Below are 23,375 nucleotides of genomic sequence, written 5' to 3'. Positions count from 1 at the left end.
ATGGAGTTTGCAGTGACCGTTCCATGGATGTAGGGTGGGTCCTTAGGGGGAGTGCTTGTACTTCTTCTCCGTCCTGGGTGTGACGGGTTTACAAGTCGCAGGTTCTTTGAAGGCCTCTCCGACTTGTCCGTTGATGCTTTCGAGCATTGGCAGGAACTGGCTCCTAGTTTGTATTGGGAGCAATGTTTCCACAAGGAAATCCGCCTTAGACTGTTCCTCTTCGAGTTTTACTCTGAACGCTGATGTTGCGTTCTTGATGACTTCATTGTAAAGTCCAATGCCGTCAGGCGGCGAGGGCCTCGCCGGATATGTATCCACTCCCTCTTCTGGACTCTCGGCTTCGAGGTCCTGCCACTCTAGGTCCTGTGTGTCCGAGTATGTCGAGCCCTGAAAGGTCCTCTGGTCGCCATCTTCCTCCTCCTCGTAGTAGGGAGAGTCATCTTCCCGATATTCCAGATCTTCCTGGCTTTCCGGCGGTGCCTCGACCTTGAACTCTTCTTCTTCCTCGACAAATTCAACCACCGATGGCTTTAGCTTCGACAAAACTGTATACGCTTTCATCCTTTTGTCAAAGTCTTTCTTTCGCTGCAAGATGTTCTCCATCTCCGCCTCGAGTCTTCTCTTCTTTCTTTCCATCTCGGCCACCTGTTCGGCATCGATTGGTTGTACCAGTCTCTTTGTCTGGTTTGGTGGCGTTGAGACTGGTCTTGTGTCCTTCGTCGACATCGAAGAAGTCTTCGGCGTTGAGCGTTCCTTTTCGTGGACGTTTTTCGACGACCTTGGCTGGTCAACGCCCTTTGGCGCCTGGGAGTCCTTCTGTGAGGATCAGCTGGCCCTGGGTGTTGCCGCGGACGCCGGAGCTTTCGGGGTCGGCGCTTTCGGGGCCTTGCCCTCGTTTTTTCGAGAGTCTTGGGCAGACTGTCGAGAGTCTTTTGGGCCTTTTTGGGGCATTGAGTCTCCAACCTTTTCTGGAGTCTTCGTATTATCGGTCTCTATGACCGTGTAGCCTTCGTCTTCTTCGGCGACATATTACTCCTCGTCGGTCGAGAGTCCCAGGTCTCGAAGGGACGGTGACTGGCCCTTGCCCTGCATGGCGAAGTTAGCTCTTCTTTGCCTCTCTCACTCGAAGGATCTTCGAGGTAAAGGCAGAGCAGGCTTTGCAGTCCCTGTTTTCGTGGTCGACCGCAGGCAGAGGTTGCAGACTGGATGTTGTTCTTTCTGCACGTACTTGTGGTGGCAGTGCCGGCAGAATTTGAATGGTGTGTTGTCCATCTCTTGCATTCAGGGGGCCCCCTGATTGCTCATTCTCTTCTGGACGTCAAAGTTCTTCGAAGATCCTCTTTCTTCATCGTACCCTTCACTGATGTGGTCTCACTTAGTCTTCACAACTCTTTTCTTCCCAAAAACTTGGCTTTTGGCTTCTCTTTTCTCCAAATCTCTGGAGCCCTCTCGGGAACGATCCAGACCCAACGACGGAAAAAAGAATCTGAAGATGGCGCCCAAGGGTGGGAGCTTCCGCAGGAAGTATTCCGACGTCACCGGAAGAACACCAAAAGGTGGGACGTCGACGCCCACCTGGGCTACGAAAAAAAACAAAAAAAAAACAAAGAAAAGCCTACGATTCCGGACCCAACCACTAGACCGCGGAATAATGCACAGCATAGTGAATCCAGAAAGATTCGCGCTGCAAAACTATCTAATATTAAAAACAACAAAAAAAGAAATCATGCAATTACCCCAATGAGAGCTCCGTTTATGTTTAGGATTATAAAGCTTTTGGCTGCCCGAGGGCTTCCCCGCGCGACTAGAGATTACTAAACTGGGTAACCATACTGAAATGAGGTTACTGGGGGAACAACCATGTCCAGAGGTTTTTCCTGAATGAGAGTTCCTCTTCCAGCAATCTCATTCCAAAGGGCAGGTCATTCCAGAGCTTTGGCATCAGATGTGTAAATGATCTTCTGCCCCCATCTCGTTGGGGCTAATGAGAATCCTCATTTAGTTTCACTCATGAGGACGTGTATAGCATCTTTGTAATGCAGAGGAAAACATTTATTTTAAAACTGAAGAAGCCAGAGTCTCCCTGATCTCCTCTGTGCAGCTAGGGTCTAGCTCTGTATTACCCTGAAACGAATCGTAGATATCTAAAAAAAAAAATTGGGGAAGAAGGCCACTATCTCGTTGCATCTTTCTTGGATTGCAGAAGGGTTTTACCCTGGTGTGCTATGGTCAGTGCTTGGACGACCTGTAATAATTCCTTGGGGGAATTTGAGGCCGCATTAATCATTTACTCATAAAATTTGACCAGAGCTTTCTTGTTTTCATTATGGTAGAGCATAATGGTCGTTTTGTTTTCGGTTTTTAAAGATGGTTCATAATACTTCCTGCTTTTCCTCTCTAGTTTTACAGTCTTTCCTCAGGGAGGTTTGATGAGTTATTAAACGAAGGGGCTATTTTAGTATTTGTTTTAGGTTTTGTTCCCATTTTTTGGATGCACTCATCTAGTGATGGTCAACCCAGTTATGTGAATTACAAGTACAGCTCATCTAAATTGCCCTTTAGATTTTGAGTAGAGTCCTCCAGAGATTTGATCCATTCTTCAAGGAAAAGGTTTGACAAATACCTTGTTGGATTAGACAAGGCCTTAGAATACGTCTGACTACATGCTTTAGGTAACGTGAAAGGAATATAGTAATGATCAGGCCATGGTACGGAAACTTGAATCTTCGGATCGTTGGAAAATATTAGGTCAAGTATGTGCCCTTTCTCATGTGTAGGTGCAAATACGTGTTAACTGCACTGATTCCAGATCCTGCAACAGTCTGTTCATAGAAGGTGTATTAAGTGCACCAAAGTGTATATATAGATCTCCCAGGATAGTGATTTGAGATTTCCTCACAGCTAGACTAGCTTACGTGTCTGGTAAGCCTCCACAAATGTTATGCTTGAACCTGGGGGCCTGTAAATTAGAACTCCCGAAAAGGTGCATGTAGGTTAGAGTTTTTTATTTTTATTTTTTAGTTTTATATAGCGCTGGCTAGATCCGGCGGTATCAGAGCGCTTTACATGAGCATCAGATCATAGTTACAGGTTACATTGTTACAAAGGTTACACAGTTCTTAGAGCATGGCAACATAGTTACTTGGAAGGTCGAGATAAACAATAAGCACAAAAACGTAAGAGGAAAAGCAGGCAAGGTGAGAGATTCAGGGGAGGGGGGTTGAAGCAGGGGAAGTAGACAAATATTGAAGGCGGAAAAGAGGAAGGGAGGGTGAAAGACAGCATGGGGAGAGGAGGGGGAAGGGTGATGGGGCCACAAACCGGTAGACGAGTCAAGGCAAAGTCCAGTAAGCTGTGATCCCAGGGGAAGTGGTATCCCTTCCCTATCTCTATTGCGAGAGGCTCCCTTTACGCAGTGGACTCTCTCAGAGGGGTCTCTGAGACTCCAAGGCCTACATACTGGATCCTTCCCCAATAAGGGGAGAGGGAGTGCTTTGGCAAGGGGTGCCATACCATACCTCAAGTGTGCATGGCTCACTTGGCGCAGTGGACTCACTCAGCGGGTTCGCTGAGACTCCAGAGTATAAATATTGGATCTTTCCCCAACAGGGGGAGAAGGAGTGCTTAGTCAAAGGGCACAAAGGACAGGGGGGTAGGCAGAGTAGCAGGCAAGGGGAGAGATGATAGGAGCTAGGGAAGAGACAATAAGGAGAGACAAAAAGAAGTCTGCCTAAAGACCAACTGGGTAGGTGACGACCAAGGAGGGAATCCACGGCCCATTCCCCCTATAGCTAAACTAAGTAGCTCCATCGGGCATCAGACAAAATAGTTCAGTCTCAATACACAGAGAGGAGGGAGGGAGAGACATTAATAGAGGGAGGATGCGGTAGGACACGACAGGAGAGACAAAAGGAAGTGCAACAATGTGGTTCAACAATATACCAGAAAAAGATCAACAAGTAAACATTATATCAAACAATCAGCAATACAATTAGGGGAGGAGAGAAAGGAGAGAGAAAGTAGTGGGGCGTAGGGGAGGAGGGAGAGTGAGGATAAGGGAAGAGACAACCGTAGAGACGGAAGGAAGTCTGTCTAAAGAACGACTGGGTAGGTGACGACCAAGGAGGGAATCCACGGCCCATTCCCCATATAGCTAAACCAAGTAGCTGCATCGGGCATCAGACAAAATAGTTCAGTCTCAATACACAGAGAGGAGGGAGGGAGAGACATTAATAGAGGGAGGATGCAGTAGGACACGACAGGAGAGACGAAAGGAAGTGCAACAATGTGGTTCAACAATATACCAGAAAAAGATCAACAAGTAAACATTATATCAAACAATCAGCAATACAATTAGGGGAGGAGAGAAAGGAGAGAGAAAGTAGTGGGGCGTAGGGGAGGAGGGAAAGTGAGGATAAGGGAAGAGACAACCGTAGAGACGAAAGGAAGTCTGTCTAAAGAACGACTGGGTAGGTGACGACCAAGGAGGGAATCCACGGCTCATCTCCCCTATAGCTAAACCAGGTAGCTCCATCGGGCATCAGACAAAACAGATCAGTCTCAAGTGGCGAGGGAAGAGGTTCACAGAAAAACAGGGTGGGGACAAAGGGTAAGGGCATGTGAGGGCAGAGGACAGAAGCTGGAAAGAGTAGGAGCGGAGAGGGGGAGGGTTGGAGGGAGGGGGAGGGGTAAGGTAAGGTCAGGAGAGACGCAGGCGCGTTAGCCCGAAGTCCGGCTGGGTAGGTGATAGTCAAAGGAGGGAGCCCAAAGTCAATCTCCCCCATAGCTAGCGAAGTAGCTTCACCGGGCTTCATACAAAAAGTATGAAAAGATATATAAACACCATGAATTAGAGACAAGACCTAGTGGCTACAATGTTAGGACATAGAATGATATATGTTTTTGTTTACATATTTTAAAGGATGTATAACTAATATACCTTTTTAAATGTATCTCTTTTTAGAGCTTGTGTGGCTACTCAAGTCACAAATGTATGGACTTCTTAATTCCATTGTATGATACATGATTTTATTGATGTTTAATGTTTTCCTTTTCATTTATTTCATATGCTGTGTTTTTACAAGATTTAAAATAAAAAGACATATTTTCCTAAGTAATTGTAGCCATTTGTCCTTAAGTACATTGCATTGTTTAGTGTGGGTTGCCTAGGTTGTTTTTTGTCATACAGTTTATTTCCCTGGCCTAGGAACTATTGTATCCGAACCTTCAGGGGGTCCTTGTTAAATACACGCGACACATCATACAAAAAGTATGCAGGTGGCCCCTCAATTCGTATGCCCCAAGTCCAGCAGTAGAGCTCCAGTCTGCACTCATACACCACTCGCGGTCAGCACAACACCAGGGCATCAATATTGCCCTGGTAGTTCCCATCAAGAACTCTTCTTCCAGTCGGCAGCTTCCAGGTGCAATCCCCACAGTCTTGCAGCACCTCAGCCTACTGTTTTTTTGCACCCGACTGCGTGTCTCTTTGAGCCTTCCAATGCACACGCCATTCGCTAGTTGCTAGTGAGTCCGAGCAGTCGTTCTCTCTGTGCGCCCTAGCACCAGCAGCATCTCCCAGACTGCACGCCTTCACTGTTCGCGGTCTCCACACTTCCAGGGCCCCAGCATTGCATGGGGGGAGGGGCGCAAAGCCAGTTGGTGCAGGGAGCCACCAAGCCGTTATCGCCCCTCTTTCATTCTGCTGCGGACTCGAGTGCGGGGCGCCTTCTTAGGGTCAGGCGCAGGGTCTTTTAGAGCCGAGAGTCCCTTGGAAGCCACAAGAATCACTGCCCCTGTGTATGTGCGCGTAGTGGATGCCCTGATGATCATCAGTTGAGGTGTACAGCTCCCAGTAATTAGTGGAGCTGCCCCAGCGGATTCCCCCACGCTGCTCACGGGACTCAACGAGCATCGGCTGTGGTCATTAGCAGCAATTGCACTCTCGCTGTCCCCATGGCAAGGGAGATTGGACACACGCTGCACCACAAACAGGATCGCTGGGATGGGGACAGTCCCCCCGCGATGCTGCCCCTCTGTCGGTTACCACCGCTAGTATCTGCTTGCGGCCGCCATTTTGTCTCCCTAGGTTCGACTGCCTGGCAGCTGCCCGGAGTCCTCTACATTTCCAGACGGCCCACCCCACTGGCCTTGCAACATTCTGCACTCTTCACAGGCCGCAGAAACGTCAGCAAGCTCAGCTTTTCTCGGTCGCCTAAATAGTCCTCAGCGGGGAGGTCAAGCAACTCCATTACAGCGTCAGGCACGCAGCTCGCCCCTCCGAATTCTTTAAGCTAACTTCCCCCCTTGGTACGCTGCAGCTTGGAAACCTTCACACTCTGGTAGTTAGATAGGAGTGGTGATACAGCTAAACTACGCTTTTAGTATGATAACAATCCCGCCCCCTACGTTTCCTGTACGATCATGTTTGTGTATTCAGGATCCTGCATGAAGGGCGATTGTCAGGCATGGAACTATCATTAAGCCACATTTCCTTAATAAACAGCACATCCAAATGTTGTTCTTCTAAAAATATCTTCATCTGGGTTGCATGCCTTGGAAGGAAACAGCTATTAATCAAACCCATCTTCCATAATTACTTTTGCAATTGTGCGGATTTTCTAGTTTTGTACCGACTTATGTGATCCTTTAATTCATAGTCACACTGTGCACATACCTCCTTGTTTTTGTCTATGTTATCCACCCTGCAGGAGGGGCACACAGTGACTCAGGGGAGGGGGGGGGCAAAATAGCTTCATTGTAGTATCGGTCAGGCCAGATTTGGGCAGCGTTCCTGGCCCCTGGTCGTGCACAAATGGGCGCAGACTGTCTTGCCTTGTGATTCAAAAACGGCTAAAAATACAATCCCTCAACACAGGCAGGATTCCCCACTTAAAATCCGTTTTACACATTCTTGTAATTCATTACATTTAGTGAATCAACAGTTTAAATCACAGTCAATGAAATTGCAATGTCATACAGTTTTCCCAGAGCAGCTCTCTCACCTGAACGCACCTAGGGCCAACCCACTGCATTTTAAAGAATGAAGCTTATGGAAGCAAAGAAAGTAATAAACCCAACACAAGCTATGCAATATGAGTTAAAGCGGTCCATGCATGATCACTATGTACCATTATTAGACGCTGTGTCCAGGTTCAAATTCTGAGGCCAGAGAAAAATACAAATATGTCCTCTACAGACAAATATGTGACATGAATTAGACCGTTGAAATATGTTTTGCTAATCACACATCTACCCAATAATGTGTAAGCCACACCCCTACCAAAAAATATGGTACATTTCACATTCTTCAAAAACATCCTGTTATTACTGATGAATAAAGGCAGTTTGCGAGACAGAGCCGACATGAGCGATTGAGGTTTACCACGAGACAGGTGATCAAAATATTTAAATAAGGAAATGTAGTAATTACCACGAGTGCCTCTGGGGCACGGACGTTCAGCAATGATTCCTCTCTGTGTCTGAGGCCAGCTGATTCCCCTCTCTTCCTTGGCGTCGCAAAATCTCTCAGGTAAAGGAAAAAAGCTGGTCACTATGGGCATTTTTGTTGTAGAGACTACGGGTGGTGGCTTTGGTCCTTTGCTTCCTACTTTAATTCCTCCAGCTAGCGTTGTACTTATCGTAGTGGCCTGTGTGGTTGTGCTGGTAGTTGTTACAGTGGTTTTCAGTATTTCCACTGAGGAAGTGGTCGAGACAGCAGTGGTAGGTTCTGTGGATAGATTAAACAAATTTAGTAAGTCGAAAAATAAGTTGCATTTAAGTATCATTTCTATCATGCATTTAAAGAGACATGATTGGGTCTATCAAATGTTATCCAGCTGCTTTGAGATTCTGCTTGATCACTTGTGAAGCCAAAGGATCTAAGTAGGAGCAAACTTTGAACTTCAAGGACCTTCATCATATTAAAAATGATTGTAATCTCATGGGGCATTAGCATAGAAAGCAGATAATGCATCTTGCAACTTAACCCCTACGATGCTGATGACGAGCTGAGCTCGTCATCAGCTACGGCGCTCGTATGCTGATGACAAGCTGAGCTCGTACTGTAACGCGGTATTTTAAAAAACGCCGCACACAGCGGGAAAAGCCGCCGCAGCGATGCGGTTAAGGAGCACTGCCCAATTGGTATTCTTGGGAAGAGGTGTGGTGCAGCGGCCGGGCAACAGACTCCAGCACATAGGGACTCACGGTTCGATCCCCGGTGCTGGCGGCAGGTTAGCCCAGCACCTTGTGAATCTGGGCAATAGCTTGCTTAATCTTCCAGATGGCCCCCAGTGGCGGGACGGGACACCTCACCTGAGGAAGCTGTGCGTTTCACAAACGCAGGCATTATCATTATTAATCATGTGCGACACAGTTTTTAAAACCGACCTGTGTGAACATTTTGCACACATCTAGAATTTGTGAGCTTAAACATGGATTCTACGTATCAGCATGGAATGTGCTCGCAAGAAAAAAAAAAGCCATTGAAATACAAACATCACATTCTCTAGCACAAAACAAAACACCTGGCATCTCTCAATCGGGACCGCCCTACACCACGAAATAACAGTACGCGATTGAGTTAAGCTTTTCCATTATAGATAAAAATGCCTGCCCCTGTTGAACAACTTGCATTCTACTTTATTGTATTGAAAGTGAAGTAGAAAATTGACTACGTCTGACAAATCGAACTATTGACATTTTTGTAATTGCATTCTATAGCGGAGAGCCCACCTAGCATGCGCCTTTATTCAAGCACCTTTCAACAACGCACTCCTCTACTTAGGATATTAGGCGGTAAAGTAGTTTTCTAACGTTTAAGCGCACAGAACCAACGTCTGTTTATTTGTTATAGCACGTTTTCTTAATGGCTTCTCGATACACAAACATTAACCCCTTCCATGCTGGTGACGAACCCCAGCCGTCACGCTCTGCGGCGCTCGTGTGCTGATGACGGCTGGGGTTCGTCACGGCCCCGCCCTGTTCTTTTGTTTACCGCACAGCGGCGGAAACGGCCCAGCATGGAAGGGGTTAAATAAAATGTTGAAGTTAAAATTAAATGAGAATGTTTTTAATAAGCAAAAAAGCTTTGAGTCTTCTGAATTTGAACTAGTCTTCCATGGTGAATTGCCAGCTTGAGTATTTTATGACTGATGAAAAAGTGGTCAGATTTTCCGCTAAATATGAGCACGTTTGGGCTATGAAACAATCTTCTGACACTTGGATGGGGACTGCTGGGTTAGGATGGTGTGTAATGAATTTTTCCAATGGGTCCAATACCTTCAAGTCTGCCATCCGCCGTCTCAATGGTAGCCAGTGTCAACCAACTGTGATTGGCCAAGCATAATCAAACTTCTTTACTTTTATTAACGGCAAGGGTCCCTGCATTTTGTATTCTTGGAATTTAAAACATTTTCTTTCTGGAGTCATTAATATAAAGTAATTAAGTAAGCTAAAAAATTAGCTGTGAAGACACAAACCCATTCACCACAGAAAAATAAAAGCAAAGAATGGGTGATAGAAATGCCTACGTTATTGTAACCTCTTTGTTGCTGTCTTATTTTGAGGTCTTACGGGAGGATATAAATCCATAAAGACCATTCATTATAGTCCATGCTTGCCTTATTTTTTTGGCCAAGGACCCAAGGAGTCAACAAAAGAATTTGAGAACTTGGAAACGTCTTGATGTTATTTCACTAAGACCACCCTTTTAGTGGGGTTAAGAATAGGCTTTTTTTTGGAATGTAATCTTTATTTATATGAACATCAAAAACGTCCAGAACAGGAAAAGATATGAAAACAGATACAGAATTGCCACATGCCTTCCCTTCTAGTCTTTGCAGACGTCCTCCAGTTCAGTCGTGGTGGCCACTAATCTACATACAAACACGTCAAACTAAACATGAAAGAAACAAACCCCACCCCCCAAAAACGCCTACCAAGCTACACAATAACTCAAAACATTGCCCTTCCCCCCCCCTTGGCATGATGTGAAAATAAATACATCCAGCTCTGATGGCGAGCCCAAAAACTAGATCCATATAGATGTTAGGGTGCCACCAAATATATCGAAGGCACAAAAATCTTTAGTCACCCAAATTATTATCTGTTCAACTTTGCTAAAATGTTTGTTAAGGAATTACTCTAGCACCACAATTTTGAAGATCTAGCCAAACCCATACACTTTTGTCATCTATTGGCTTTCTGCGCATATCACCAGTGCTCAATGCCTTACAAATAGAAAAAGCCTTAAGGGTGTGGGGGGGAGGAGGGGGGGCAAGCGAAAAGAGTTCTTCCAGCCAGGAGGACAGAGGAAAGGGCCCCCAAATGTTCTACCACCAATCTCCAGTCCTTTTAGGCATCAGCACACAGGCTATAATAATTAGAGGGAGAAGGTGCACTGGAGACATGAATTCTGCCAAAGAGAAGCATTTGCACATCTGAGGTTTCTAGCTAATGTGAGGCTCACTAGAGAGACAGTAATGTAAAATAAAATACTAACACTTGGGTGAAGCCTCAGGGGTAGTAGGCGAAAGATTCTCCAGCCAGGGGCAGTTCTAGATTCCTCTCCGATGGGTGATGGGGTGGTAGGAGATGCATAGAAATAGTGATTGTGTAGTTAAAATTAAGATGTGGTGACAGGTGTAGAAAACTAGACAAATTATTTATAGGTAACAAGGACCCCCCTGAATACATGGATATGATAATTCCTAGGTCAGGGATAAAAAACACATGAAATGTAACAACCTAGGCAATTCAGTACTTAGTGCTCATGAAAGGAGTGACAAAGGAGAGAAAAATACTATAAAGCATAAAATCAGTGACTTAGGTTTTATTAACATAAAAGGTAAAAAAACGCCAATAAAAAGTTGATTCTCAAGTATAGTTAATCAACTACAAAAATAGTCAAATCAGCATTACATAATATCACTGATTTTATGAATTGCCTAGGTTGTTACATTTCATGTGAAAACTAGACAAATTACAGGACAAGGCCTTTACTAGGTTTGTTTACACAGGGATTGTTTTCATTCCTGATGTCATTAAGACATAAGACCATCAGAACACTGTCTTCTCTTCATAGATCAACACCATTAACTCCAGGAAACGACCAAGGAAGAAATTTGCTCCTCGCACCATCAGCAGCAGATAGTTCTGTTGAAAGCTGCGAGGATGCAGTCACTGTCCAATGAGTAAGTATCCCCCTCAGCCTGAGGCAGGTTGGTCGTTCAGTGGATGTTCCCAGGTAGAGGGGCAAGATGTAAATTGTAAAATCTGTATATCTATGAATATTGAGGATCAATTAAACTTTTGCTTCCTTGCAAGGACTACATGTGAAACAATGTAAACAGTGAAAAGCAGATCGTTGAGTAATGACACCTTAGGTGTGATATAAAACTAAGGGGCATATTATCAAGGGGGTTTATTTCCGCTTTTTTGGCTTTAAAAGCCAAGAAAGCGGAGATAAAATTATCTCCCTATTACCTACCTGTCGCTAACACCAGTTAGCGACAGCTAGTAGGAGATAGCGACCATCTTGGGCCCCACTTTGCATGTCAATGATATTGATCACTAATGACATGCAAAGTGGGCGTGCCAAGATGTTAGCGACTGGAAACAGTCGCTAACATCGCTATCTCCTATTACCAACTTTTGGAGATATTCGCGCTAAGCGCGAATATCTCCAAAAGCTAACACCTGCCCTGAGCAGTTCTTAGCCATGTTATCCAATGGGAGCTGGATAAAATGGCTAAGAGCATTAGCTCGGTAATGCATGAATATCGCTGACTTTTCAGCGATATTCATGCATTGCGGCCGATTTTTATTGCATTTGCGATAAACCTTGGTAATACCAAGGTTTATTTGCGATAAAAATCGCCGCAGCTCAGCTGTAAATTTGTGTGTCTAACCAAGCAATAGCGATAATTATCGCTATTGCTTTGTAATATGCCCCTAAATTCTTTGAGTATAATTCCTAAGGACCCCTACCGAGCAACTTCAGAAATGCTCTTTCTGGTGGATACTCTAACTGCAGAATAGTTTTGAATTCCCTAAAGTGCCAGAGTGGAAACAAAAATGTTAGCAACTGTTCTGGAGTAATTATAGGTAGTGCCTTCAGACTAGGTGTTGGCTTTATACCGCCTCTGAAAGGGACGGTGCGAAGCAGCACATTGTAGTCACTTCTAAGCCAGTTTACAATGAAGCATTATGAGTCCATTGGACAGGGAGCATAGGTTACATATTGAGAAACACAATAGTGAGCAGAATCTAAATTGGAACATTAATAATACTTAGAAGTCCACTATGCTGAAATGAGGGCTGGTCAGTGAAGTATCTATAGGAAAAGAATATCTACTACAAAGGCTTTTACCAAAGGTAAGTACATTGTTCTTCTGATTGAAACATTTAGCCTCAAACTCTGTGCCTTTGGAATATATACCAAAGCAGCATTTTCCTACAGCTATAGGGTAGGTGGAGTAGTGTTCACACCCGTAAAAATTGAAGGAGCAAGAGGCAAACATGGTCCTCCCTGTGGGCCAGACAGTAAAACCAGTAATGCATGGTGAAGGTGTGGACAGAAGCCCATTTAGCCACTTGGTATCATCACCGGGAAACCCCTAGCTAAGGCAATAGTGGCAGACTAAACTCTCTTAGAAGAGAATGACATAAAGAGGTCCCTTTCTGGCCGAGGTGTGTCACATTTGTATGTAGAGAATAACCCATCTGCAGAAGGTCTGTTGTGAACTGCCTTTTCCCACTTGGTACCCGAGAACTCAACAAAATATTGAAGATACATTAAGTGCTCTTTAATTTTACGGACATAAACGCTAAGCCTTTCCTAGAGTTCACCCTATGTAGCTTCTCTCCAGAGGGATGGGGCAGACAAAAGAAATCAGGGGTTGAACTGTCCCACATGAAAATGAGGTTCTACCTTTTGCAGCAATGATGACAGAGTATGAAGCACCAGCTGGTCTGGAAAAAAGATGGCAGCGATGGCTGCGTTGACAGCACCTGCAGGCCATGCCAAAGTAACCACAATACGTGGTGCATACATTTCAAAGGTGTGCACATCAAAAAGGTAAGCACCAAACCCAAAACGTATGGGTTACACAGCCAGGCAGCAAAACTTCAGTAAGCACATTAGCCTCTTTTTCCCTGAAGGCAACTGCAGTTTTAACACCCCTTCTACTCAGTGTGCCCCCTAGCAAAAGTGGCATTTTCCTTAGTAGGGGGCCCCAAAGAGGAGTCCAATCCAGTTTCTTGTGAGGTGTAACGCCCACTAGGATTTTGCAGGCCTACATATAGTCCATCAGTAAAGTGATGGAACAAAATCTTTAAAATATGCAGTGATAACCAGATCTTTCTTCCATCTTCTCCTGCATCTTTGGATAGGAAGAATATGGGAAATTTTCTCAAGATGATCCACTGCAAATAGACCAGCCAAGGCTTCTCTACTCATGCTATACAGGACAAGCATTAGTTATAATTTTCCCTTGCATACATATCCCCTGCAAATAACTCATTTTGCTAGTACATAATGTCCTATTTCCGAGACCACCCTTTCCTTTCCTAGAGATCCAACCTCCAGTCACCAGACACCATTCTGGCCCCCACTGACAAACATTGACCTGTTGAAACAAGGGTGCCAGACATAGGAAAAATTAGAACTAAATATAGAAGGACCGTCTGGATAGGCATGCAATGAGAATGGCAACTATGTAACATTATGCCAGAACTGCCTTTTCTGGGTAATTAGAGGACTGATGGTCAATTACTAATTCATTTAGAATTTAATTACCTATTAGGATAATTTTTTTAACCAGATTCAATGTAGTTTGTACTTTTTGTTATTCAATTTATCGTTTAAGGTTGCTTATTATTTAGGATGGAATGATCTTGTACTGAATGCAAAATCAATTCACTGTCATCAATTCTAGGTATTTAGAATTCCAATGTAATCAATTTTGCTGTAGGGTTAACATTGAGTCCTGTTTACCACCAGGCACCACAAAAACATGTCTCCTAGATTTACATGTTTGCATTTAAGACGACACAGCCCTCATACAAAGCGAAATTTGGTTTCCTTAATGTACGTACTCAAAAGTGCATCAGACTATTTTGGCATCTGAATTTTTTTTAAATAAAAAATTCCACTGTTACTTTTCAAATTGTCTTGGACTTATTTTAAAATAAACTTACAGTCTAAAACTCTTACTTGAACGCCAATTAGAAAAGAAAAGAGTGATAAAAACTCACAAACCTTTAATATTTGGATGCAGGGCATATTATAGAAACATACTCTAATTGGGAATGCAACCAGAGTGACCGCTTAGGTTGTGAGTGTTTGCAATGACGTCCCAGGATTCCTACTCTGCAATGCTCTGATCTGCCATGCAAGACACTATTCTGCAATACAATTCATTAGTCTCACAGGCCCATGACCTATGGCTTGCACCGCCACATTTCACGCTTCGTTTACCCATCACTCTCAGGTAGTGTGCAGAATGAAGTTGGGAACAATTCAAGAAAAACCTTTAAAAAAACGGTAGAAGCGAAAATCTAACATCTTCGCACTTGTTCTAGATTCTTAAGCAGCTACGTCAACACCTGTCACCTGCTGTCGCCACCTGCCAGACAACAGCCAACATTACACAAGCTTTAAGCTTTTGTCACACAAAGAACATACATAACAAAAAAGGTCTGTAATGCAAAATTAAAGCACATGGAATACAAGACCAAATCAGTCTCCATAAAACAAAACAAAAACAAAAAAACACAGAAACTGCATAAGAGGAAAAGAACCATAATCTAGAAATCTAAAATCAGCAATTTAAAATAGTTAGATTCAAGTTGAGACACGTTATACCAGAGATTTAAAACAAAAATTTAAACATAACGTTGGGGAAATCACAGTAATATCCAATGTAATTGACAGGTTCGATTCATGAGATAGCAGTGAGGAGCTCCTCATAATTCAAATTGAAAGGGCAACAAAATACTTGAAATGTTAATACGGTTCACATATTGTCAATATAACTGTGAAAAGAGGACTATCTATATCTGTATAGCCTCTCAAACGGATATTTAAGGTTAGAATATATTAAATGTATGAACCTGAAAAGAATTGACATACACCCACATATAAAATTCTGTAAAATTAACCACGTAATTTGGCCAACTTGATTCAAGGATATGGCATTCTTAATAAAAATCAGAACGTCCAGGAATGGTCTTACAGCACCTGTTTGCTCCAGAAATGACTACCTACTCACTAAGGCTTCTTTTGAAGTGAAAGATCCACATGCACCCTGGTCTGACAGTAGCTGCCCGTTCGGTTCATTATAAAGGGTGCAATTGCATTCTGATGTTGTTATGTATGTGCATGCTCTTTTTGTACATCTGCATGCAAAGCACACTTTTTCCTTTTAACTAAACAGATAATCTTTTTATGGCACGAGACGCATTCTAGAAAAAAACACTTAAAAATAGGGTCTCCAAGGAGTTGATGCAGAAAAGAAATCTGCTCTTTCTTAACCAAAGGTTTGGTGCTACCCACAAATAACTATCTCGATTGTGACATCAACATTAAACGATTACCTTATAAACGTGATCCTGGCTACCCTGGGGGTTCTAAAGCACCTTTCCTTCCCCCGGTGCTTACAGTTAGAATTGTATAAATATATGTTAGATATAAAAGATAATTGTCTTTTGATAGTGATGTCGCTTCACCAGTTATGATTTGCCAGAAACATCAGTCTTTTACATAAGAGCCTATTAGCTGCTGCTGGATCAAGCATTAGGAGGTGTGGAAACCGACAGTACCAAGAAGGAGCAGGGAGGGGCTGATTAGAAATTTCACTCCATACATCCCAAGACACCCGCTACTAATTACGGTGTACTTAATCACTAAAAGCTGCATTAACAATGCTGCAATTAGTACTAGAACTTGGATGGCATTTCAGGTAATTCGTGTATCACTTAGGCTATTGCAGTCCTAAGAGTGCTCTTCAGTATGAAAGTGCTTGACAGCTATCTGACATTGAAAAATAAGTCGGCATTCCCATGTGAAGCTACAGACTGCCATGGTTTGCCATGAACCTGTACACACAATACCAGAGACCCACAATACTGCTCCAGGCAAACATCCGCACAAGAATATCCTCATGGAGAACAATGCAGGAGTCGGAGAATTAAGTTGAGAGTACTGAGTTCTAGCTGCGGAATACAGCTACTGGTGAATATTAATAATTGGGTACTGAGTTCTAGCTGCGAAATACAGCTGCTGGTGAATATTAATAATTTCGAAGCGTACAATACATATCCGATTAAGAAACACATTTTAAAAAAACTACAATCATCCAATCAAACACAGGCCTGGCTTCTGCTGCAACTAAAGCTAGTGCTAAGTGCTTCCCAAGAAAGAGAAGGTTATCCACAAAAGGTACTGATGTCCCTCACAATGGGCTAATACACCGTAGGCTCTTAAATTATTAACCTTACTCAGTAAAGCAGAGTTGATTTTCATAAGGCTGCAGGTGTGCCTCAATGACTCTAGCATCAGAGGAAAAAGAAAGCAAAAAACTCAAGTTAGAAGGTTCCATTTTCACTGCTTTAACTATTAAGCTTGCCATGAATTAATTTCTTTGTACAGTCCGATCGGGATGGTAAAGCGACTCAATGTGCTGCTTATTCACAAGGCTGAATGTACCGATGACTCAGAATGGGTCACTTTTTTCCTGACGTCAAGGTGGTCTGCTTCATTGGGGATAGGTAGACGAAGAACAAAATACAGCAAGGAGCTGGACAGCAAATTGCCCTTAATAAAGTGGACCAGCCCTTGAACGGTTATCAAAACACCTTGATGGGATACACTAACATGGTGGACAGACATATATAAAAAGGTAGTATATAGCAGTTTAAGCACATGGCAAGTTAGCTAAGACTAAGTATTGATGTTACAGTACAACTTTCGTGGTAAATCCCCATGAAGTTTACATGAAAAGTTACTAACAGACAGCCTTGTCATCTAGGCATTAAATGACAAAGGCATGGAAAAAGACAATTGGCAGGGAGGACAGTTTTGTATTTTTTTTTTTAACACCTTGGCTGCTGTGGTTATTTTTCCCCTGTGCTGAAAAATGTAAGCACCAATGTTACATGACGAGCTCAGCTCGTCATCAGCACACGACCACCGTGGCTGACGACGAGCTGAGCTCGTCATCAGCATCGAAGGGGTTAAATGGACAGAGCCAAAGGAGACACAATCATTTAGATTCCAGACACTGCGACAATATGGCTTGAAAGTAAGGGGAACCAGGAGCAAAAAAATTTAGCAAACAAATATTTTAATAAACTGGAGCTCCATTATTTCAAAAATTAAGAATCACGTACTTCAACCTATTCTACCAGTCCAATTCTTCCTCGGGGCTTGAAATAGATTTAATCGGACTTTAGAAATCTGCAAAGCAGGAAAAGGGCAGGAGAAGCCTGATGCCCATCGAAGCATGTTAATTAATCCATCAAATTCTTCAAACAAACTAGGTGAACAGGTCAGAGAAGGACGAGCGCTAAGTGCCAGCACATTTATTTTAAGGCTAAAAGGATTTGTTCCATCTTAAGTTCGTAAATACACCTTTAATCATACATACCTACTGATTTGGTACAAAGAAATGCAATATAGTTATTGTATGCCATTTTACTCTGTACATAGAGCAATCAGACACGATGGGTTTGACAAACTTGAACTACAGAAAGCAGTACAACTCAAAGATCCAGCAACTGATTAGCCATACTGACTTTTTCCATCATATGGGAAGCATAATCCATCTTGCTACATATGAAACAGCCCATACATCCAAACATTCTACATATCCTTTACATACATTCTGCTGGAAGTTTCAGGCCAGCAGATATCAATGTTGCACTTATGCCAACAGAAGCAATGGCATTTGCTCTAAAGGTCAGGAAATAAATTAATCATCTACCACAAATATTGCTGTATCCATCAGGAATTCCCTGATCAAGAAAGAGCTGAAGACTCGTCAAAGAACACAACATCAAGAGGCCAAAAACGGTCTACAAACGAGCTAGCCCACTTAAATATGTTGACAGTTTCTTTGACTCTGTACAGTGCTCTGCTGCCTCTCAGATAGGTCTTAATTATATAAACATCACATACATACCATTTCAAGTTGTGTGACATAAAAAAGGCACGTCTAAATTTCATAATTGGGTAAGCTATACCTAACAATGCATGCTTGCATGCAACAAGTAGTGACAATGCCAACAAGTATCGACTTTGAAATGGGTGTTAGACAACCTTTTGCAATGCCTGCTAGAGATACCGAACTTTATGGACAAAAGTCTGCCAAACTTCTTCCCCCACTGTGATGAGTTGAACATGTGCATTGTGAAGCCATCCACGTACACACATACATCATGGTGTGAAAGGCATTTCGACTTTCAGCCACAGCGTGGTTAGTTATGCATGCATCCCCGAGAAAGTGTATGCATTTTTGCCAAAGAGGAAGCACTGTGGCATTTTGTTTTATTTTTATTTGCCATTCCAAGTTGGCAGAAGCCTATCTTATAGTGTCAAATTAAAGAAATAAATAACTAGAATAAAACAAGCATTGAAAATGCAATAGGTCTCGCCTTTGATTAAGTTAAAGCCATTTGCTTTGCTAATGGTATTGTATAGCAAAGCAAATGGCTTTAACTTAATCAAAGGAGAGACCTATTGCATTTTTAATGCTTGTTTAGTGATCTCTTCCCAGATAGGATGGTTGATGGATCTTTCCTCTGTGTTTTTGAGCTTATGGCAGAAGATGACAACAGCTGTGCGCCTGACGTGGGATTGCTTTCTTAGTCCAAACTCCAGCCTGACCTGGGTTTGTGAGGTGTGTCAGGGTAGCAGTAAGATGTGCCTATATATTCAGGCTACTGTAGTGTTCAGTACCAGTGTGTCACTGCCTTGAAAGGCCTCGCTTCTATAGGCCAGGTTTGGGGCCGCTATTGCTCTGCCGATTTCTAGTATAGGAATGAACGAGTGCCCCCCAGCCCCCCCTTCAAATTCTTAAATATGGGCAAGAGTCCAGGTGCAAGAGCAAAATATTAGTCACTCTCAGGCGGACCCACCAATTTGCAAAAACAATTTCTGTGCAGGATGGAAGCGTTCTGGTATTGTTTTGTGCTTTTAGTGGAACGCGATTCCTTCAGGCACTATTGATTGCGAACATCACTTGCCAATCTTCAGGCAGAAGAGGCTGTCCGAGGACCAGCTCGCGGCTTGAAGGCAGAGGCAACGGACCTATTTATACACAGCCCTGAGGACAACGGCCTTTCCTATCTCCACTCACCAGACAGCGCCTACCTGCCCAGTTTATGTACAGGTGTCAAATATCAGTTTCAACTTTTGATGAATATGAATCACGCGACTGAGTGGCAGTAGCCAATTTAGAACGGAAATATTTGTTTGTAGGGATGTGCCCACCACAGGCTATTAATTAGTGTTCTGCAATACGCCTGGTATTATTCTTAGTATTACAATAATAATTATTATTAGCAAAATAGTAATGCTAATAACCACAATAATTAATAAGTGCATCTACTATTACAAACGTAATAACATAATTAGAGGAGCGACTATAATATAAAAATAGCAGCGCTATACTAACAACAGCACTTCTTATTGCTATAGTATTATCTTTCTCAGCATTTAAATTTGCACTGGCATTCTTGCCATTACTTGAATATTATACCTCTGAACTGCCTTGCGATTTCCCTAGCACTACAAGAGGGCCACTGGTGCCTGCGTGTTCATCTATAGGAAATAAACACCACTTGTTTCGCAGTTTGTGAAAAACCAGTAGCACATAAACTGAGCAACATCTGAAAACTGCACTTGGCGCTAAAACCCGTTTTTCTGATGTCTACGCGCCGGTGTGTGCGCTAAAGAGGTTTATGTCCGTGTTAGGAGCGGAGGCTGAACCTGTCCTGCGCAATGTCACCGGGACACGGATGGTGTCTCTGACTCTGCCCCCAACCTAGCGGCGCCAACAGAAGTTGCGGTCCTGGCTCCTATGTATCACAAGCTCCACATATGGAGGCAGTAAGGGGAGAGGCGAGGGCAGGGACGGGACGGCAAGATAGATAGATAGAGAGGTGTGTGTGAGTGAGTGAAGAAATAAGAAGCGAAGGAAAGAAAAATGGAAACCATAGAGGCAAAGAGACATAAGGGAAGACGGAGGAATAGAGAGAATCCGAGTGAGGGGGAAGAAACAGAGAAAGGGAGAGAGGAGGGGACGAGAAAGAGGAGCGGCTGTGGTAGAGAGAAACAAGGAGAGATGTCAAATAGAGTGCGGCGAGCGACAGAGAATGGAAGCGAAAGAACACAGGAGAGAGAGAGAGAAGAGAAAGAGGGAGAGGGAAGCATACAAAGACAGGTTAAAAAAAAGAGTAGCAAAGGAGGAGGGAGGGAAAGAGCGAACGAGGGAGAAGCGGGGGAAGGGAGAGAGAAAGGGTAAATACATGTAACCAGAGAACATGGTTTTAATGGGTCGCATATTCAGACGCATTAACACCATTATTGCAATGACATTCATCACAGTAGCCATTAAAGAAAAGCCCGTTTTTAATACACTAACCCCGCGTCCAATACACTGTACTATTACATTCAATTTACCATGTAAAGGAAAATACATTCTAAGCGGTCTAGATCCTGTTTTGAGGTGACTGGTGCTTTTAACCAGTGTCTAAAGTGCATGCGGTGTTAATTAGCATAATTATGATTAAGCAGATTTTCCCATGCAGTTTTAACTCCCTAATTCTGTAAGAACTATCTCTTGTGGGTAGTGGACATTAATGACCGTTGCAATGGCCCCGATATTGCATAATTGTTAATTACATCCTGCGCAATAAGCAGAGCCTCGCTCGGAGGAAGGGCTAATGGCTGCTTCGTGTCAGAAGCCTGTCCAGACCACAAGGATGCACGCATAGTTAGGCTGCATAATGCGCAGCCAGATTAGCATAGAGATAGATGGTGGGGCTTTAATGGAGTCAGGGCCCATAACACCACACTGGCCACGTTACTAGGGACTCCCAGTAACATCTGGGGTTTAGGTGGAATGAATAAATGAGAAAGAAGAAGACCAGGCGTCACGTGCTGTTGGTCCAATCAGATAACGGGACGGATGAGGTACAGTTGGATAAATCTGTAAAATAGAACAAGTGAAGGAGATAAAGCAGGAGTAGATGAAACAAAGGGAGCCGGGAATGAAACGTCACAATGAGCACACAAGCATTAACTTGATATTTTTGTAGCATCAGACTTCATCTTGTGAATTCAAGGGCTGTAAACAATGCGCCTTGGAGCTACAAAAACCGTGACATTAAAACACCGAAGACGGGGGACAGAAAGATTGTGTGTGTGTTTGGGGGACAGGGTGGCATAAAATCTTATATTGTTGACAGCACAAGATAAAGAAGAGGTGGGATATGGAGGGGTTTGAACGGAGAACAGAAATGGCAAGGTAAACAAGCGAGGCCCGTCATGGGGCGTGATGAACAGGGCAGACAGAAGATGTGCACGCGGGGACTATTTACTGGCGGCGAGAAAAAAGTCCTCAGTGTATCATGCCACCAGTAAAGCATCCAATCCACGCGTGCACATCTTTTTCTTGTTTGTCTCCCCGTGTGCATGCTAGAATCGTATTGATTCCAAAAGGTCCTCTGCTTGGCAGAGCAGCGCATGCGCTGCTTTTCGCCAGGCCGAGACCTAAACAGCAGCGCTGTGGCCAGTTACTCTCATTAAAAGTTTAAATTACAAACAATCCGAAGAGTGGTGCAGCAACAGAAAAGCGGGTATGATATAAAACCAGCCAAAGCAGGATGTCAGAGGTGGGAAAAGTAACGGCTGAGCTGGAAGATGGGAAATTAACAGAGCATGTGGGATAGGACATGAAGGAGGAAGGAGGTAACTGGACATGAGAAGAGAGCAAACATTATAATGCACTTTCAAAGAGCTCAAAGCAAAAGAAAAAAAAGTAGTTCTCTTAATGCAAGCAGTGAAACTATACAAGTCATCCAATCAAAAGGATTTTAAAAGAAGTTATGCACCAGAAGAGACTCAAACACAAAAGGTGGAAGGAAATCCACAGATTAAGAAGCAAGCAAGCAAATGAGACTTTACAAGAAAGCCAACCAATGGTAAGTATTGGTATTGTATACAATGGACCTTTCGACATTCCTATAGGAAAAATCGAAAAAGAACACAAAGGCCAGCCAAACAAACAAAAATCACCAATATTTTCAGATTGTACATAGTCACAATCGAGAAAGCCATATCTCCTAAAGTGAGAAATTAAATTATGAACTTAATTGAAGGCCGTCGCTACACTAACTGACGTAAATGGCTTATTAAGAAATGTTGTATTTATCTTTTATTTACAATTTGAGAAATCAAAAGAGAATCAAGCTCTTCTGGTTTCCTCCGTTCAACTTATGTAGTACTTCACTTATGTTACTAGTAGAAAGTTTCTGGTACATGGGATTATTCACTGAGCACTCAAGTGATATTAATTTGCAAAGGAGCCCTCTCTCGGTTACATCTGCATCCCCTGAAATATTAAAAAATTCAAAATAAAGGCATGCATCCAGCTTGTCACATTTGGAAATATTTAACCACCAATGAGTTGCTCAGCAACTTCATCTTCTGCTTCCATAGATTTACTGGCACATACACTGTTGAGTTCTAATCTCTCAGCAATCCAAGGATTGCCATTTTAAAAGAAACATGAAGCACATCAAATTAGTTTTGTCAAATGCTAGTCCATCAAAAATATTAGCATTAAGGAAATTTCACCCCATAATCCTCATTAATCTCCACCTAGATTTATCATTGGGAGGTTACACAGATTGACTACATTAAGATCGGACACTTCTGTCAAATAATGCAACTGTTCAAGTGCGGAAATGACCACCCCACATATTAACACTATGGGGGTCATTAGGATGGCGGGCGGATTGCCCCCGCCAGGCCATCCTCACCCATATGACCCCCACGCCATATTAGGATGGCGGAGGGGGGGACCGCGGCGGACGGAAAGACCGTCCGCCACTTTTCTGCCCCAGGTTACCCGTGAGTAAATTGAACATTGACAGACGGATCCACCTGGTTCTGTAGCAGCATTTTAGATAGTGTATTGTACTCTACAAGTTGACTTGTTAACAGCTTGCGTTCTCAATTTGCTTGTGACCCAATATTTCAATCTCTACCGCACAAGAAAAGAACTTAAGTATATTTGGATGTTATGGGAGCAACTGATGTGAGACAGTATATACTCTCTGTAATGCTTTCAGTTTGCATGTCGTTC

General features: G+C 43.2%; 1 protein-coding gene across 25 annotated transcripts in view; it reads right to left on the bottom strand.

Moving 5' to 3' along the window:
• Positions 1 to 23,375, bottom strand: part of ADGRL2 (adhesion G protein-coupled receptor L2) — a 223,147-nt gene that overhangs the window by 70,188 nt on the left and 129,584 nt on the right. For all 25 annotated transcript variants that reach the window (XR_015308306.1, XM_086954265.1, XM_086954279.1 and 22 more), the window contains exon 6: positions 7,433 to 7,729. Coding sequence is in view for 24 of the 25 variants with exons in the window: in XM_086954265.1 (XP_086810391.1) it covers positions 7,433 to 7,729 (297 nt within the window). In the remaining variant the exon portion in view is untranslated. The remainder of the gene's footprint in view (positions 1 to 7,432; positions 7,730 to 23,375) is intronic.

This window comes from Lissotriton vulgaris, chromosome 1_1 (assembly GCF_964263255.1).
Source record: "Lissotriton vulgaris chromosome 1_1, aLisVul1.2, whole genome shotgun sequence".
In the NCBI taxonomy this organism is placed as follows: domain Eukaryota; kingdom Metazoa; phylum Chordata; class Amphibia; order Caudata; family Salamandridae; genus Lissotriton; species Lissotriton vulgaris.
Note: the sequence above shows the minus strand (reverse complement) of the source record. Positions and strands in the feature narration are given on the sequence as shown.